General features: G+C 38.8%; 1 protein-coding gene across 2 annotated transcripts in view; it reads right to left on the reverse strand.

Moving 5' to 3' along the window:
- Positions 1 to 18,971, reverse strand: part of PLEKHH2 (pleckstrin homology, MyTH4 and FERM domain containing H2) — a 109,140-nt gene that overhangs the window by 18,824 nt on the left and 71,345 nt on the right. For both annotated transcript variants that reach the window (XM_080813200.1, XM_080813201.1), the window contains exons 18-24: positions 17,103 to 17,211; positions 16,118 to 16,230; positions 10,542 to 10,721; positions 8,560 to 8,657; positions 6,315 to 6,492; positions 4,849 to 5,004; positions 2,896 to 2,993 (exon numbers count right to left, since the gene is read on the reverse strand). In XM_080813200.1, the coding sequence (XP_080669326.1) occupies positions 2,896 to 2,993; positions 4,849 to 5,004; positions 6,315 to 6,492; positions 8,560 to 8,657; positions 10,542 to 10,721; positions 16,118 to 16,230; positions 17,103 to 17,211 (932 nt within the window). The remainder of the gene's footprint in view (positions 1 to 2,895; positions 2,994 to 4,848; positions 5,005 to 6,314; positions 6,493 to 8,559; positions 8,658 to 10,541; positions 10,722 to 16,117; positions 16,231 to 17,102; positions 17,212 to 18,971) is intronic.

Consider the following 18,971-nt stretch of genomic DNA (forward strand, 5'->3'; position numbering starts at 1 on the left):
ATTTGGGTTCCAACCACAGCCATCACAGACAGAATTAGCATGTATTAAGCATTTGTAAATTATGATCAGGAGTTGTCTAAGACATGGAAAGAATTCCATTTAGTTCCAACAAAATGTCAAATTCCTGAACCTCTCTCCATATTGACAGATGGGGGGTCAGGTCCAAGAGTTGGCTTTCTTCCACAAAAGGTAAGATTGAAAGGCAGAGCAGCAATGGGGACCTCCAGGTCAGTGCTTCTCAGAACTCAGCACACGCAAGAATAGCCTGGAAAATTGTTAAAACGGAGATTCCTTGTGCCCAGAGATTCTGCTGGACTCAGTAGGCCTGAAGTGGGCCTAATAATTTGCATTTCTTTTTTTTCAAAGATGTATTTATTTATTTATTTATTTGGGGGGTGGGGGGAAGCGGGGGAGGAGCAGAGAGAGGGGGACAGGCAGACTCCACGCTGAGCGCAGAGCTCCACGCCAGGTTTGATCCCAGGACTCTGAGATCATGACCTGAGCCAAAATCACGAGTCAGACACTTAACCCACTGAGCCACAGAGGTGCCTCTAATTTGCACTTCTAATGTATTTCTACGGAATCCTGAAGCTGTAAGTCCAGGCCCGCACTTTGTGCTCCGCTCCAGCAATCATAGAACAAAACCATCTGGAAGGTCCAAGTCTTCCAGCCTGCTGTCCCTGCCCGTCACCAAAGGAGCACAGATAAAGGCTACCATCAGTGGATGCAGGTTCCTCCAGGTGCAGAGCCTACTAGATTTCCATTATTTAAGTCATCCTGCTTATCTCCAGGAAGCATGATTTTAAAAACCTTAGATACCAAAGCTTAACCATCACCTTCTTATTACTGAGAATCCTTGCAAATCACCACAGTTCATGAGCCCCTGTATAAAGAAGCTCCAATGGCTCATGACCACCATTTATTCAGATCAAAGGAAACGGTTCAAACATTCAAACAGTGGGTGGCCTTTAATGGCTGGCTGTCTGACAAGAGGCCACAATATGAATGCACCATATTTGTTTAACTATTCCCCTACTAATAAACATGTGGAGTCCCTCCCAACACTTACTTTTCACTGTTATAAAATACACGGCAAAGAAGATACTGGGATGTACTATAATACTCTCAATCACATACGTGGGTATTTGTGTGGGGCAGATCATTAGAAAAAGAAATCCCCAACTGGATCAAGGCTATCCGACTCCTTAGGTTATGCAGTGTCTTTACTTCTTACACTCCAGTTTTAGGCCTATGAACACCTTCCAAAAGTTGACCTCTGAAAGGAGTGACTCTTAAATCAGTCATTTCATCAGTAATTCTCTGGTCTCATATCTTAGATGTCTTATTTTATGGAGTACAAGATCCACATAAAAATCAGCAAAATACCTTTTTTTTTTTGTACAGTTAATGTCACCTGGTCAGTGAACACTTTTTACTAAGTACTACCTTCTGCTAATACATGGAAGAAAAGAAGATATTTGAAAAAACAGAAACAAAGAAAATCTGGTTTCTGATCATATACCAAAGTATATTAAAAATGTATCTGTTGGGAAGATATGTGCTCCAGGCTCACTGGATTTTTCCGAGTTCTTGAAATCCTCTGAGCAACTTCCCTCTAAAGGCTCTGGAATGCCCTTTTCTATTCATTTCCACGGTCCACTTTCAGCTGTTTTCTGACCCTGGCATGAGCATTATTCCCTCAAAAAGGCTCGTGATGCCTCTAGCCTGGGTCAGGCTTTTTCCTACGTGCTCTTCTAGAACCAAACTCTTTTCTGTCAGAGAACTTAATGTGTAATTACGTGTTCATTAGAATTACTAGCCTGTAAATTCAAAAGTTCAGGGACTGTGTCTGTGTCTGCTTTTGTTACCATTTTATCCAGAGCATCTCGCTGAGTGCCTGGCTCATAGCTGAAGTTCAATAATTACAGAGAGAGAAAGAGAGAATATGAAAGAATGAGAATATGAATATGTGACTTCTAAAAGACTTGAATTATTTCCTTTCTTTTTTTAAGTTTGGTTTATTTTATTATCTTTTAAAGAATTTATTTATTTATTTGACAGAGAAGAGAGAGAGAGAGTGCACAAGCAGGGGGAGTGGCAGGCAGAAAGAGAGGGAGAAGCAGGCTCCCCACGGAGCAGGGACCCTGGGATCCTGACCTGAGCGTAAGGGACATGCTTAACTGACTGAGCCACCCAGGCACCCAGGTTTTGTTTATTTAAGTAATCTCTGTGCCCAACATGGGGCTCAAGCTGATGACCCGGAGATCAAGAGCCACTTGCTCTTCTGAGCCAGCCAGGTGCCCCCAGAAATATTTCTTCCTACTACAGATCTTCAGTAGGGTATTTGAGTATTTAGTCTTCATGAAAAATGTAATGCAGAAGAAATTTTTGAAAGTGAAAAAAATTCACCCGTGTAGCGACCACCTTAAGAGAGCAGCTATTCTTTCTTATACCTTTTTCCTAATCTTTGTCCAAATCCATATTTTTATGAAATATACCCATTCATGACTTGAAGAGACTAGAACTAGAACCAAATTTTATGCGACAGTTTCTTCTTAGAGAAGTAAGAAGTTTCTTTTATAGAAGAACAAACAAATAAATGCTGTAACTGGCAAGATTATTCAATAGGAAACCACTGGTGCATGGTTCTAGCATAACAGTACACCCACTCTTTGCTGTTTGGATACAGCATTACACACCTGTTTGTTTTTTAAGATTTTATTTATTTCTTTGATAGAGAAATCACAAGTAGGCAGGCAGAGAGAGAGAGGGGGAAACAGGCTCCCCGCTGAGCAGAGAGCCCGATTCGGGGCTCGATACCAGGACCCTGTGATCACGACCTGAGCCGAAGGCAGACGCTTTAACCCACTGAGCAACCCAGGCGCCCCTACACACCTGTTTTTATAAGTTAGTCGAACAGTTCTCGTACCTTCCCATTTCCCAGGTTGCTGTTCTTTGGAGGCCTGCTCCCATTTAGAAATAATGTCACATATCTAGAAGACAAGTGGAAAAATGGAAATTTAGAGCAATTCTCAAATCAGCATTTTTTGAAGACAAGCATGTCTGCACACTGAAAAATTTCCAATCAACATGGGCAAACCAGACATACTGAAGTCTTTTGTTTTAAGCTTCTGTGCACTCCTGGTTTTAGACTTAATTATAAATTGCTCTTTGGTCCACTTATCCTCTTGGACACCCATTAACTTTGGACTGTGGCCATGAATTTTTTACTCAAAAAGGAATCTTAATGAAAGACCGCATGAGACTGAAAACAAGACTATTCCAGGAATTTTTTCATAATTTAGTCACTGAAGAAGCAACATTTCCACCTTCTGAGTTTCTAAAGACTGGAATTACTAAGTTATCTGGATAACTGAAGTTATCTTAAAAAACCTGAAATATAATCTTAAGATTCTTTCATTGGGAAAGAAAAAAAAATCTTCAGGTATCAAATAAATGTTTGCTTGTTTTTTTTAACAGGTCATCTAGAGAATTATAAATAAAAGCTTTCAAAAATATGTGGTAAGCAGTTACTCAGCAAAGCCCCCAGCATTTACTCAGCTCAAGTCAACCAAAAAGACTAGCTTATCTTATTGACTAATTATTAACAATAGCGCTCTAGGAATGTGTGTGTCAAAAATTTACATTTTAATATGTTGAACTGAATAGGATATACCTGGCGCTGGGGAGAAAAGACACTTCTTTATCTAGATTTCTCAAAATGCAGCCACATATGCAGGGGGGTAGGGGGAAGGGAGGTGGGTAGCACACCTAGGAAACAACATTCTTAATGAGCTTCAATAGTGTTCTGTGTAACCCCTTCCAGCCCCAACAGGCTGATCTGCAAGGGAAGCTGGGCTTTGGTAGTTCAACATAAAGCACTGACCTTTCATGTCCTCTAAACCTGTGGGATCTATTACTTTTGATCCTATTCCTTCTCCTATTCTGCCTCAATTCCTTCATCTTCAAATCACAGAAATACCTTCACCTCAACTACAAGGGTCTTATTCCCAAAAGCAATCAAGGACCATATCATGTAAGGAAAGGGCCCAGACCCAGTTCTAGTTGTGTGATTGGGTGTAAACCGGCTATTGCTTTCTCATTGGCAAATAAGAGGGCTATTTCTGTAAGGTTCCTATGGTTCTGTATCCTGTATTTCCCTTACCATTGCTAGATGGAAACTTTATTAAAGTCATTTGACCATGACCTAGAAAAGATTTTTTTAAAAATCTTCCAGTTGTCCATCTCTGTTCATGATTTTCCTTGTGTTTGCAATCCCCTCTTTATTTCCACAGGTCCATTTTCCAGCCATCCTTCGAAGTCCGGTTCAGCTCCTCCCTATTTTCCAGCACTGAACTTAATCTCTCTGTCTGTGGAACATTCCCAGGACTCTTGAATCATTTGTCACTTTCAGTTCTGGCTTAAGTTTTTCAGCGTATATGGCTGCTCTTCCCCAAAGAAAATTATAAGTTCACCGTGGACAGGGACTACTTCTGGTCCTTCTTTGCATTCCCCACAAGGTCCAGCCCAGCTCCTATGATGGGTAAATAAGTACTGCCTCGTGAATAATGAATATAATAAAAACGATTCTATTAGAGTGTCCGTACCTCTTCTCTTATTATCCTACTAGTTAGAGTAGTATTCTTATTATCTCTCTCCTGTCTTAAAACGGAGCATGTGTGTGTGCAGATTGCGTTAAAGCATTCTATGTTTTTAGCAATTTTTTTTATTGTGCAGATTAGGTAACTTAAAATTTTTGAGACCTCCTGAACTAATTTTTTGCAAATAGCAAAAGGTAGCTTCTTTGCTGTTTGCTGGGTCTGCTTTCTTAAAAGGAGTTGGCTTCACCTTAATGTTTCCTTGAAGACAATGCTCTAAATCCCTGCCAGAAGGATCGTCCGTGAATAATGCAAAGCCAGACTGTGTTGGCTTCCTCATTCCTGTGTCCTGGTTCAAAGTGTTCAAAAATTCTTCCACTGTGGTAGATGCATCAAATCCAACTACCTACGCAGAAATAACAAAGTTGTTTTCTTAATTAAAAACTGCGTACATTTCAAACTTAAATTTCAAGAAGGATTTCAGGGGGGAAACAGGGCACATTTGACGCATGATTAATGATAACATGTATTTATCTAGGTGCTTTAACTTCTCCCATACCAAAGCTCCACTGGAGAAAATTAATGTCACCTTAATTGCTAGGTTGCTGTAAGAATTCAGAAATCTTGGCTTCAGCCAACAGACATGAATTAAAAAAACCAAGATCATTTGACAGCCATAAACATCTTGCAGAGATATCATGCCTACCCATTAAAAGCAAAGCAAGAACTACAGTACAATATGCAATCTTTAAGCTAATGGAAAAAAGTAAACAAGAAATATACTTAAACAGTCATGAGGATATAAAAAGGAGCATAGGGAACATAGTCAATAATCTTGTAATCATTTTGTATGGTGACAAATGGTAACCAGACTTATCTTTCTGATCATTTCGTAATGTATATAAATGTAGGATCACTGCGTGGTACACCTGAAAGTAGTGTTAACATTGTGTGTCAACACTTCAATTTAAAATGAATAAATAAATAAAAATAAATAATGTTTGTTTCTTTAATATGCAGTTACATATCTGAACTCTGTGATAAAAAGCTATGGCTGCAAAGATTAGCTGCCAGCTTTGGAACATGTTTGCTTCAGTTAAAAAGTGAACATCTAGGGGCACCTGGGTGGCTCAGCCAGTTAAGTGTCTGCCTTCAGCTCAGGTCCTGGTCTTGGGGTCCTGGGATCGAGCCCCACGTCAGGCTCCCTGCTCTCTCTTCCGCTCTTCTCTTTGATCATGCTCTCTCTCTCTCTCTCTCTCAAATAAATTAATAAAATCTACTAAAAAATAAGTGAACTCTTAGATATGAGAGCTGGAAGGCCTGGAGGAGTTTTCCCAGATAATTCCTGATATTTGGAGACTTTGAAAAAACTAAGCCTGTACACACCCACTGTCAGTATTTATTTTGTCACCTAGCAAGTGCACTGGTTGGGAAAGGCCTCAACCAAAGTATTTTTGATTTTCTCTATCAGAATTATAAGAGCAGTAAAACTCCCTTATTTGGCTCAATTTGGATTTCAGTGTGACTCCTTCTTAGCAAAACTGTTCCAAAACTCAGCTGTTCTGTTAGAAGACTTGATGTATTTGCACGTTTATGATCACTCTCAGTTGCTAATAAAGGCAGGTAGACAGTCTCACGTCTCTATTCCACAGAGGTGACATGTGGGATTCAAGGTGAAGCAAGCATGCTTTCATCAGGACAGAAAGTGTAACCCACCTGATATATCCCATTCATGAAGTGCACGGGGATACTGAAGGGCAAAGAATGATGGTAAGGGTTTCGAAGAAGGGTTGAAAGAATTTCCATTCTTGAGGGTCTTGCTTCTCGATCTCCGTTTTGTTGTGTTCTTTCTACACATCGCTGGCAATAAATGGCATATTTTCCAAATTCTGTCCTATAATACACAACTTAAGATAAAGCCTAGGAATAAATTTAAGACACCTAATACATTAGGTTGGTGTACATTACCATGTCTTATGCTAATTTTGACAGTAATTCTTCTTTTTGAATAATATTAAACTGCTACACCTTTTCTCAAATCCTAGTTTCTTTACTTTTGCAACTGACTGAATCAAACCTCTCTACAAAGAACTTCTTCCTCTTTATTTCATTATTGTAGTCACAAAATCAATTTATATTTACCAGGCATTATATAGTCAATAGAGTAATTATATTAACAAATACAAAGGAAACAACGGTATAAAAATAGGATAGGCTAACTTAGGAAACATATGATGTGGCCGAGTTCTCTTTGGAGGAACATGGCAGTTAGTGCTTGACTGCTAAACTAGGTAAGAAAATACCTTCAAACAAACAAACAAAATACAAGCATTTTCCTTCTTTACCCTATAAAACATGCACTTCTTAAAAAAATCTTAAGCATTAAAGTAAACCACTGGAGTAAATAAATGCAAAAACTGGACAGAGATCTTATTTGCCCTCATTTCTTATATGTAATTTTTATAAAAGCAAACTGCTAATACCTCCTAATATGTTTGTACTGTAAAGTGTCTTCTAGGCAGACCTTAAAATGTCACCCTTTAGAGGTGCTTGGCTGGCTCAGTCGGTAGAGCATGTGACTCTTGATCTCAGGGTTGTGAGTTCAAAGCCCACGATAGGTGTAGAAATTACCTAGAAACGAAATCTTTAAAATGCCTCCCTTTGGGGCACGTGGGTGATGCATCTGCTTAAGCGTCTGACTCCTGGTTTCAGTTCAGGTTGTGATCTCAGGGTCATGAGATCAAGCCCTGTGTCAGGCTCTGCACGAAGGCCAGAGTCTGCTTAGTACTCTCTCTCCCTCTCCCCTCTCTGTGCATGCTCACTCTCTCTCTTTCCCTCTCTCTCTCAAATATATAAATCTTAAAATGCCACCCTTTGTTTAGGGGCTTTTCAGTGACTGTAACTAAAAATGATGTGCCCTTGGGGCTCCCGGGGGGCTCCGTCAGAAGAGCATGGGACTCTTGATCTCAGGATCATGAGTTTAAGCCCCATATTGGGTATAGAGATTACGTAAAAATATAAATAAATAAATAAATAAATAAATAAATAAGTGAGTGAGTGAGTAAGTAAGTAAGTAAAATTGCATGACTCTGATCATGGAGTCCCCGAAATATAATACACATTGGGGAGTATTTTCCTACTCTTTCCAAGTTGTTTCGTGTTTCATTGTGTTTGTTTTGTTTCTTTTAGAGCCAGAGTCTATTTAAGTCCCGGAACATGAACTTGTTACACAGAATGATTGTGGTAGCCCCTGGCTGGGTGCCCTGGGTCCCACTGTTAAGAAAGCCATACTGACGCTTGGATTTTGAATATCTTTTTGAAGGGAGTAACAATTCTGAAGCAATTCAAATACACACAGGTATAAAAGGAGGGAAGACCCTCGGGGAAGTTTTCCCACATTAAAGAATTCAATGTAGAGGAAAATGACAGGGAAAACAAAGGAAACAAAACAGTTGCTTTTACGGAATGAGCACCCACTCTTGCTAAGTCATCCACCCCTAAAATGTACAAAGACTTTTCACTTAAAAATATTCTTTGCAGGGGTGCCTGGATGGCTCAGTGGGTTAAGCCTCTGCCTTCAGCTCAGGTCATGGTCTTAGGGTCCTGGGATTGAGCCCCACATCGGGCTCTCTGCTCAGCAGGGAGCCTGCCTCCCCCTCTGTCTCTGCCTGCCTATCTGCCTACTTGTGATCTCTGTCAAGTAAATAAACAAAAAATCTAAAAATATATATATATTCTTTGCCAGTTTTTCAAGCTCTTATTGCATTCTTCTGTAAGAGATTTAACACAACAAAGGAAATATTTTCCAAGCCTCACATAAAGGAGAACCAAAGGCTTCCTGCACCAACATTTGTTTCACACCTTCTCCCGCAAATGTACCTGGCAGGTTACTAAATACTTATGACTTATTGTTGACTTTCAGAGCCACGTAAACGGTTCGGCCGGCTAGTTCTCTGCACACCTGGAATCTGCATTCCTCTTTAGGTGGAGCCTGAGGAGCCACAGGAAAGGATGGTGGGGAAGGAAGAGCCCAACACAGAGAGCCAAGAGCTGCCAGCCCTGGGCAAAGAGAAGCACCACGGATTAGACACCACCTGGCAGTCAGAGACCCAAGTGAGAGCCAGTGTGACTGACGGAGGCTGCGAGGAAAGGGATGATGATGGTCCTTCTCAGCCCCCACAGGTGTTTGCTTCTCCCACATAAATACTATCTGCTTAGAGTATTTATAATACATAAAAACATTCCATGTTCCATAATCCATCTAGTTGTATACCCTACTGTCTACAACTGAGGTACCCAAGGTCATGTATATATGGTAGTCCTTTTGACCTCACTCTCAAAAGATGAGGGGCATTGCTTTTGTCCACTTATGTATTTACTCATTTGCTGAGATAGAAGTCATGGCTTTGAGGAAAGGCAGACTGAAAAACAGGAAAAAAATCAAATGCGCCAAACCAGAGCCAATCTACCCACACATACACACATATATACATATCTAAACAAGAGGCAAGTATAATGATATTAGCAGAGGTTATCTCTATGTAATGGGATCATATGTGATTTTTGTTTTTCCTTTGCTCTGTTCTGTATCCTCTTTTCATTTTATTGTTTTTAATTAAGCAAGTATAGCTTCAATCATTTTGCAAATGTTATATGAAAAAGGAGGGGGGAAAGGTACTGTCTCTACTCTTGAGTTACCTACAGTCTAGGAGAGTTAAACATTTTAACAGTAATTTATAACATAACACGGTTAATACTCTTTTTTTTTTTTAATATAACCAACGGAGGAAGTAATTAATTGTTGTAGGAGTCAGGGAAGAATTCACAGGAGATATGTTGCCTGGGCCAACTATAAAGTCTATAGGTGGGAAGAGAGAAGGGGATCCACGGAGCAGGAAGAACAGCAGGTGCACAACGAAGGATAATGTGAAGGCACAGTGTGTCTGAAGAATGGGCTGTGTTTATTCCTCCAGCGTATGCTGGGTGCAGGATGCATAAAATTAAGTGGAGAAAGGGGAGGCCTCTGAAGCTAGATTATGAAGGGTCCTCAATGTAAATGAAGCTTAAGCTTCCAACATCGCTCATGCACAGGCCCTCCAAGGCCCGGGAAAGGCCCTATCGACTGTGTTTACGTGATCCTGTGTTCTTTTAAAATGTGTGAAAGTAGCATACTTACGAAAATATAACACATCAGTAATAGTATAAGCTTAAATTGTATAAGCTTTAAGCCCCATGAAATCCGAATCCCCTGAAAGTATTATTTGCTAGACTAAGAACTTTCCAGTTTCATCCTGCGGTTAATAGGCAGTTAATAAGCAAAGATTAAAATCATTCACCGAAGAGTAAACATCAGTGGCCAAAAGCCACCTGAAAATATATTCGGCTACACTAATAGTTAAAGAAATGCATCCTAAATCACTACTGGCATACCACTCTTTACCTGGAAAGAATTTAAAAGCAGAATTACATTGAACATTGTCAAAAAGATACGGAAATTCTAGAAATGGATACAAAGAAATTCGCTGGACTTGTACACAGGGTTTAGGCTCAGAGTGGTCTACTGTGGTGGTACTTATCATAAGAAGAATGATTGGAAGAACCTAAATGTGTAGTGGTTGATCTTAATGCACCATTAATGTTTCTGAAGAATGGTGATGGATCCAGGGGAAAGGTTACGTCCTACAGTTTTAAAAAAGTAGCATGCACACTGCAGTTCTGGTGACATGGAAACAGTGAGTGTGCATAAGTACACACACATACACATTTATACAGAAACATATAAATTTAGAAATAAACTGAAAGAATATACATCAAAATATTAATAGCTATTTTTCCCTTTTCATACTTTTCACATTTTTCAAATGTCTAGATTGAATATGTATCATCCTTACAGTAAGGAAAACAACATCATTTTAAATTGCATGTGTATGTATCAGTAGATACCTGCAGCGGTCCTGGTTGATTCTGTGGCTGTCTCCGTCTTGTCTGTTTAATGAGCTGACAGCAAATTTCATTCTGGAGCTCAGGATGTGTCAGACAGATTTGCAAAGCACTCTGGGCTAGAGATACATGGTAATCAATTGCAGGGGAGTCAACCGCTGCATTTATAAAAAGCTGGCATGTCTGAATTAAACAAAAAAGGAAAGATATATTTAAGGTGAGAAATGATTAGATTTATTCTGCATGAATTATATTGATTTTCTTCATAGCAACAGTTTTTGTTTAAAAGGATGGAATAAGACATAGTATGATAACACTAACCTAAGATACCTGCAGTGGTTACATTAAAATCAGACCAAGTAGATTTCAGAGCAAGGAATTCTTCTAGGGATAAAGAGGATTATTTTATAATGACAATGGGGTCACTTCTGCTAGAGGACATAACAGTCCCAAATGTTTATGTGCTTGGGGCACCTGGGTGGCTCAGTGGGTTAAGCCTCTGCCTTTGGCTCAGGTCATGATCCCAGGGTCCTGGGATTGAGCCCCACATCGGGCTCTCTGCTCAGCGGGGAGCCTGCTTCCCACCTCCTCTCTCTGCCTGCCTCTCTACCTACTTGTAATCTCTATCAAATAAATAAATAAAATCTTAAAAAAATAAAAAACCTTAAAAAAAAGTTTACGTGCTTTATAACACAGCTTCCAAATATATGGAGCAAAGCCTGATAGGATTGCAAGGAGAAACAGACAAATCCACAATTATAGTTGGAGATTCCAATATCCCTTTCATAATAATTGAGAGAACAAGTAGACAGAAAATCATTAAGGATTTAGAAAACTGCAACGACACTATTAACCAACTTGACCTAATTGACATTTATAGAACACCACCCAAGAGCACCATATGCATTTGTTTAAAAAGTATACAGAACATTAATGATCTGTCATCCACCAGACTATAAACTTTGTATGAACAGTGACTTTGTCTTATTTATCTTTGTGTTCTCTACACAGCATAGAGTGACACAGTAAATGTTTAATGAATTGATGCATTTATTTATTTTTTTAGAGATTTTATTTATTTGATAGAGAGAGACACAGCGAGAAAAGGAACACAAGCAGGGGGAATGAGAGAGGGAGAAGCAGGCTCCCCACCAAGCAGGGAGCCCAATGCGGGGTTCAATCCCAGGACCCCGGGATCATGACCTGAGCCGAAGGCAGATGCTTAACAACTGAGCCACCCAGGCCCAAATTAATGCATTTAAAATCTGATTAAATATAACATATATTAAGAAAGGTTAAAGGGAAGTGTTCATAAACACAAATGGTTGGCTTTAACTACTGTGTTGTTAAATATAGTAGTTAGTCTTTACCTCTTCTGAGAATAGAATATAATCAAATAAACTGCCTCTCTAATCGAAAGCACTGCACCCAAGCATTACATGAAATATGCAATGAAAAAAAGATTTCCACCAGTCAATTTCATCATAGTAAGGAAGTATCTATCATTATCTTATGGATGTTGAATTTGCCAAGTGCCTTTTCAGCATCTATAGAGATGATGGTCTATGATAATAAGTAATAGTAAGAGACACCCTAATATTTAGCCATCCTTGGTTTCCTGGAGTAATTCTCTTTTAGTCACAGTTTGGTATTCTTTTAAAGTGATGCTGGTTTTTGTTTACTAAGATTTTACTAGTTTTTGCATGAAATGCTCTGTTTTGTACAATCTTTTCTGGGGTTTGGTATCAAAGCAATATTTCACAAAAAGAATCAGGTAATATGATGACTGAGAATTGCTTCAGGGTAGTCCAATGTTGGGGAGCAACAGCAGTGGGGAGATGAAAACAAAACTGGCTATGTGCTGACAACTGTGCAGCTCAATGACAAGTGCCTTGGACCTCATAATATTTTCTCTACTGTTACATAGGTTTGAAATTTTCTTTCTTTTTTTTTAAAGATTTTATTTATTCATTTGACAGACAGATCACAAGCAGGCAGAGAGAGAGGAAGGGAAGCAGGCTCCCGGCTGAGCAGAGAGCCCGATGTGGGGCTCGATCCCAGGACCCTGAGATCATGACCCGAGCCGAAGGCAGAGGCTTTAACCCACTAAGCCACCCAGGCACCCCTGAAATTTTCTTTGTGTGTGTGTGTTATGTTAGTCACCATACCATGTATCATTAGTTTTTGGTGTAGTGTTCCAAGATTTATTGTTTACGTATGGCACCCAGTGCTCCACGCAATACATGCCCTCCTTAATACCTACCACCAGGCTGCTACCCTATGACCTGGCAACTGCACTACTGGGTATTTACCCCAAAGGTACAGATGTAGTGAAAAGAAAGGCCATATGCACCCCAATGCTCATAGCAGCAATGTCCACAATAGCTAAACTGTGAAAGAAGCTGAGATGCCTGTCAATAGACAAATGGATAAAGATGTGGTCCATATATACAATGGAATATTACTCAGCCATCAGAAAGGATGAATACCCAACTTTTGCATCAACATGGAGGAGACTGGAGTGGATTATGCATAAGGAATAACATAAAATTTTCTGAAATAAAAAGTAAAAAAAAACCAGAATTGGGGAAATTTCCTTTCTTTTCTATGCTTTTAGACATTTAAACAGGATTGAAATGATCTATTCTTATAAAGTTTGGCAAATCCCCCTACTTAAATTTCATTCTCCATTCAATTTGGGCCATTTACACTTTGTTATAACATTTATTACTTCATCCAGATTTTCCAACATATTTCTATGGAATCTTTCTTGTTTGGGGTATTTGTGTATTCTACAGGAGGCTTTTTAAATTTTTTAAAATTTTAATTTATTGTTATGATTTTATTTGTTATTTGACACAGAAAGAGAGGGAGAGAGAGAGAGGCAGGCAGAGGGAGACGGAGAAGCAGGCTTCCTGCTAAGCAGAGAGTCTGATGCAGGGCTTGATCCCAGGACCCTGGGATCATGACCTGAACCAAAGGCAGATGCTTGGGCACCTGGGTGGCTCAGTGGGTTAAGCCTCTGCCTTCGGCTCAGGTCATGATCTCAGGGTTCTGGGATCAAGTCCCGCATTGGGCTCTCCGCTCAGCAGGGAGCCTGCTTCCCCTCTCTCTCTGCCTGTCTCTCTGCCTACTTGTGATCTCTCTCTCTCTGTCAATAAATAAATAAAATCTTTAAAAAAAAAAAAAAAAGGCAGATGCTTAACCAATTGAGCAACGAGGCGCCCTCATTATGGTAATTTTAAAACATGAGCAAAAATAAAGAGAACAGTGTAACAATCACACATGTACCCATTACCCAGTGTTACAATCATCAGCATTTTGCCAAACTTGTTTCATTCAAACCACCTTCCACCTTTTTTCTGGAATATCTTAATGTACATCATGTTATTTTATCAATAAATAGCTCAGTATGGATCTCCAAGTGACAAAGGATTTTTCCATGACCATCATATCATAACATACCCCCAAATTAATAATAATTTATGTTATCTAATAAACAGATGATTTTTTTTGAGATAGGAGAAATGTAGGCAAGAAGCCAAAAGAAAGATAAAAATTGAGACTCTAAGAAACCAGGGCAAAATGAAATACCAAGGTCCTGGTGTGGACTGAAGACCTGAATCCACAGAAGGTACACAAGATTCTGAGACTGGAAGAAAGGAAGAGAAGGAAAATAAATGAAAGAATGTCTATTGGGGAGTGAGATTTGAGGCGTTCACGTCTGATGCTCTCTAATTTTCTTGATGAAATAGAAGGTAAGTTTGTTGTGAAGAACATTATTGAATAGGGAGTTTGAGGGGTGTGTGACCAAAGAGAAGCAAAAGAAGAGTAAGTCAGCCCCAAAGAATAAAGACCACAGATTTATATTGGCTCCAGTCCAAACGTGGTTGCAAAACAAAAAAAGTGAATGGCTCAAAACAAGGGTCTTAGGATGAAAAATGGGAGAATAATAAGAGAACCTGTAGGCTAAGAGATAATGGTTATAGAAAGAGATATTAGAATTGAAGCTTTTTGAACAAATGAAACAAGATGGGATCGGGGGGAAGACAAACCATAAGAGACTCTTAATCTCACAAAACAAACTGAGGGTTGTCGGGGATTGGGGGGAAGGGGGGTAGAGAGAGGGCGGTTGGGTTATGGACACTGGGGAAGGTATGTGCTATGGTGAGTGCTATGAAGTGTGTAAACCCGGCAATTCACAGATCTGTACCCCTGGGGCTAATAATACATTATATGTTAATAAAAAAATAAAAAAATTTTTAAAAAAAGAATTGAAGCTTTTAGAGGTAGTCTACTTATAAGGAATGGTGGGGTCAGGATATGGACATGGAGAATGGGAAGGTGCAGCTGCCTACAGGTGAAGCTTCCTGGCATTAAGAAGGTCGGGAGTCTTATTTATTTATTTATTTATTTGACAGAGAGAAGGATCACAAGTAGGCAGAGAGGCAGGGAGAGAGAGGAGGAAGCAGGCTCCCCGCTGGGCAGAGAGCTGGATGCAGGGCTCAATCCCAGGACCCTGGAATCATGACCTGAGCCGAAGGCAGAGGCTTTAACCCACTGAGCCACCCAGGTGCCCCAAGAAGGTCAGGAGTCTTAAGACCATGCACTGGTAAGTGAAGTGAAAATAAAGTCGTTCAACATAACAGCAAATTTTGAGGTTGAAAGAAAGAGTGTGAATTGGGAGCTAAGATCCTTAATGAGATTTGAAGAGTTACCAGAAAATGACTAATGCAGAGATGAGGGGATTAAGAGTGATATTGTTGAATGGCAAAAGTTTCAAGTGATCAGAGATTTCTAATAGAAGTTGAGTAGTAAGAATTGGAGAATAGCACTGGACAAGAGGGTGCTGACCCGGCTCCTCCAACATTGAGGGCAGTATGATGTGAGAAATCCCTCCTTTTGAGAGGTTGAAAGGAAAATGATTCTTCTAATATTAAGGGTTTTACACTGCTCGAACCATTCATAGTTTATTTATTTATTTTTAAAGATTTTATTTATTTATTTGACAGAGAGAGACACACAGCGAGAGAGGGAACAGAAGCAGGGGGAGTGGGAGAGGGAGAAGCAGGCTCCCCGCCAAGCAGGGAGTCCGATACAGGGCTCGATCCCAGGACCCTGGGATCATGACCTGAGCCGAAGGCAGATGCCCAATGACTGAGCCATCCAGGTGTCCCCCCCTTCATAGTTGACTTAAGTAAACCCCAAATCCTCAATCAGAATGCATATTAAATTCACCTAATTTTATTTCAGTAGATTTTCTTAATAATAAAAATGATCAGTTGTGGGGGGTTGGGGAGGTAGGGATAGGGTGGCTGGGTTATGGACATTGGGGAGGGTATGTGCTATGGTGAGTGTGAAATGTATAAACCTGATGATTCACAGACCTGTACTCCTGGGGCAAATAATATATTATATGTTAGTAAAAATAATTTTAAAAAATTTTATGATAAAAAAATGATGGTGACGATCATATTTTTGATTTTGGGGGAGGGAGTGAAAGTTTACAACCTAAATTATTTACTTTTATTTTTTCCAATTAAAATTTTAACGATGTATAAACCCATATAAAGTTTTACCTTAAATAATTTAATAGCTTCTGTCTGTAGAGCTTCAGAAGGTAGTGTTGTCAGTGGGGAAATAATTCCTTCTTTGCTGTGACACAAAGTAGGGTGTCTCCATATCTGAGAAGCTAAATACATAATAAGATGTGAACAGAAAACAGAAGAATCACTTATTTTGGCCTCCCATTAATTAGCCCTTTAGAAATGAGCTCATTCAGGCCTAGCTCACAACCTTAATTCATACAGGTCACAAGAAACCTTTGGCAATGTTATCTAACTTGTTTCCAGGCCATTGGGATTTTCATGTTTCTGTTTTGGATAAACTAAAATTAGGAGAGCACTATCACATTGCTGAAATGTGCTAAAGATTGGTGACCCAGGTAGGAGATGCCTCTGAGAAGGAGCTGGTGAGAGACAGAGGAAGAGAAGCCAAAGTAGAGGGAGACAGAAAAGTAAAGAGAAACTTGAAGTCTTTCCTAAAATCAACATTTGTTAAATTCCTATGCTAGATACTACAAATATGATCTCGGTATTATGTATAGCATAGAATCTATACTCTCAATGGGGACACCTGAGCCATGAAAAATAATTTCAATGAACAACAACAAATGCTATAAAAGAGTTAAGTGCACAGGGCATTGGGACATACTTTTAACATTTATTAAGCACCTTTTATGAGCCAGATGCTGATGTGAAGTAGGCTTACTAGTGGGGGGAGTTCCTATGGTAGGTAGGATTTTATCAGGTTAGTGAGAAATGTGAAGGAAGGGGAAGTTTCAGGCAGATGGAGTAATGTGAGTGAAGATAGAAAGATTACAGGACATGGCATATCAGGGACTGATGGAGTCTAAGAACCACAGTGAGAAACCTGGCCCATGACAAACAAAGCCAATGAACAGATGGGTACATTAAATAAGAACTCACAAAGTAAAAACTCAATTAGGCTAAGGGAGTTGGGTCCATTTCATAAACTATAAAGCCTTATATGTTATGAACTTACAAGCTTCTCCTTCAATATTTAGCAGTTTGCAAACGAGTTGTTCAAATTCTGATCCAACATTTACATTGTTACTTCCTGCTGCAACAGTCAGATGATAAAGCCAAGTGTCCTTAAAATCGAAACACATTAATAGAGATGTTAACCAAGATATAATTTTTGATGACTTAAAGAAAAAACAACTGTATAAACAGTAGAAAACTTTGACACTGAAAAAATTCTTTAGTTTTTAAATAAATAACCAAAAGTCACCTAGTCAAACAGTTCTGAAGCAAGCTCACTTGAATTATGCTCATAGTGCTTTTTCCCATTGTTCACATTTTTATTGTTTTCTACAGATGTTTCTTAGGAAAGCATGACAAAATTAAGGAAGTTAATATGATGTTGAAAAACTAGAATAAATGCAACCAGTGCATATTCTTTTAAGAAACATAATAAAGTCTATCAAATTTAAAATCTGACTCTGAATACATACGAATAATACATTCAAAGTACTTGGGAAATCCGGAAAATTTAAAGAAGAAAATAATACCCAGAAAGAACTTACCTCAACACAATAAAGGCCATATAAGAAAAGCCCACAGCTAATATACTCAATGGTGAAAAACTGAAAGCTTTTCCTTCAAGATCTGGAACAAAGCAAGGATGCCCACTCTTGCTACGTCTATTCAATATAGCACTGGAAGTCCTAGCCAGAGCAATAGGGTAACAAAAAGAAATAAAAGGCATCCAAATTGGGAAGGAAGAAGTAAAATTATCTCTCTTTGCAGATGACATGATTTTATATATAGAAAACCTTAAAGAATCCAAAAAAATATTGTTAGAACTAATAAATGAATTCAGCAAAGCTGCAGGATACGAAATCAACATACATAAGTTAGTTGCATTTCTATACACTAATAATGAATTATCCAACAGGAAAAGGAAGAAAATAATCCCATTTACAATGGCATCAAAAAGAATAAAATACTTAGGAATAAACCTAACAAACCAGCTGAAAGACTTGTACACCAAAAAACTATAAAATACTGATGAAATAAATTAAAACAGTCACAAATAAATGGAAAGATATTTAGTATCCATGGATTGGTAGAATTAGTATTATTAACATGTCCTCACTACCTAAAGCACCTCCAGATTCAGTGCAATTCCTATAAAAATTCCAACGGTATTTTTAACAGAAATAGAAAAACCAATCCTAAGGAATCACAAAAGATCCTGAATAGCCATAGCAATTTTGAGCAAGAAGAACAAAGCTGGGGGCATCATACTTCCTGATTCAAAATATATTACAAAGCTACAATAATCAAAACAGCTTGGTATGGCATGAAAACAAACATATAGGCCAGTGGAACAGCAGAGAGCCTGGAAAAAAACCCATATATGGTCAACTTATCTTTGGCAAGACTGCCAAGAATACATAATGGGGAAAGGATAGTCTCCTCGATAAATGGTATTGGAAAAATCGGATATCCACATGCAAAACAATGAAATTGGACCCTTATCTTATACCATACACAAAAATCAACTCAAAATGGAATAAAGACTTAAACATAAGACCTGAAACAACAAAAGTCCTAGAAGAAAACATAGGGACAAAGCTTTTGGACATTGACCTTGGTGATGACAGCTTAGATTCGATACTAGAAGCACAGGCAACAAAAGCAAAAACAGACAAGTGTGATTATACGAAACTAAAAACCTGCACAGCAAAGGAAGCAATCAATAAAACGAAAGGCAACTTATGAAATGGGAGAAAATAGTTGAGAATCATTTATTTGATAAAGGGTTAATATCCAAAATATATAAGAAACTCCTATAACTCAATAGTAAAGAAAACAATTAGCCCAATTAAAAAATGAGCAAAAGAAA

This window comes from Martes martes, assembly GCF_963455335.1.
Source record: "Martes martes genome assembly, chromosome: 9".
Classification (NCBI taxonomy): Eukaryota; Metazoa; Chordata; class Mammalia; order Carnivora; family Mustelidae; genus Martes; species Martes martes.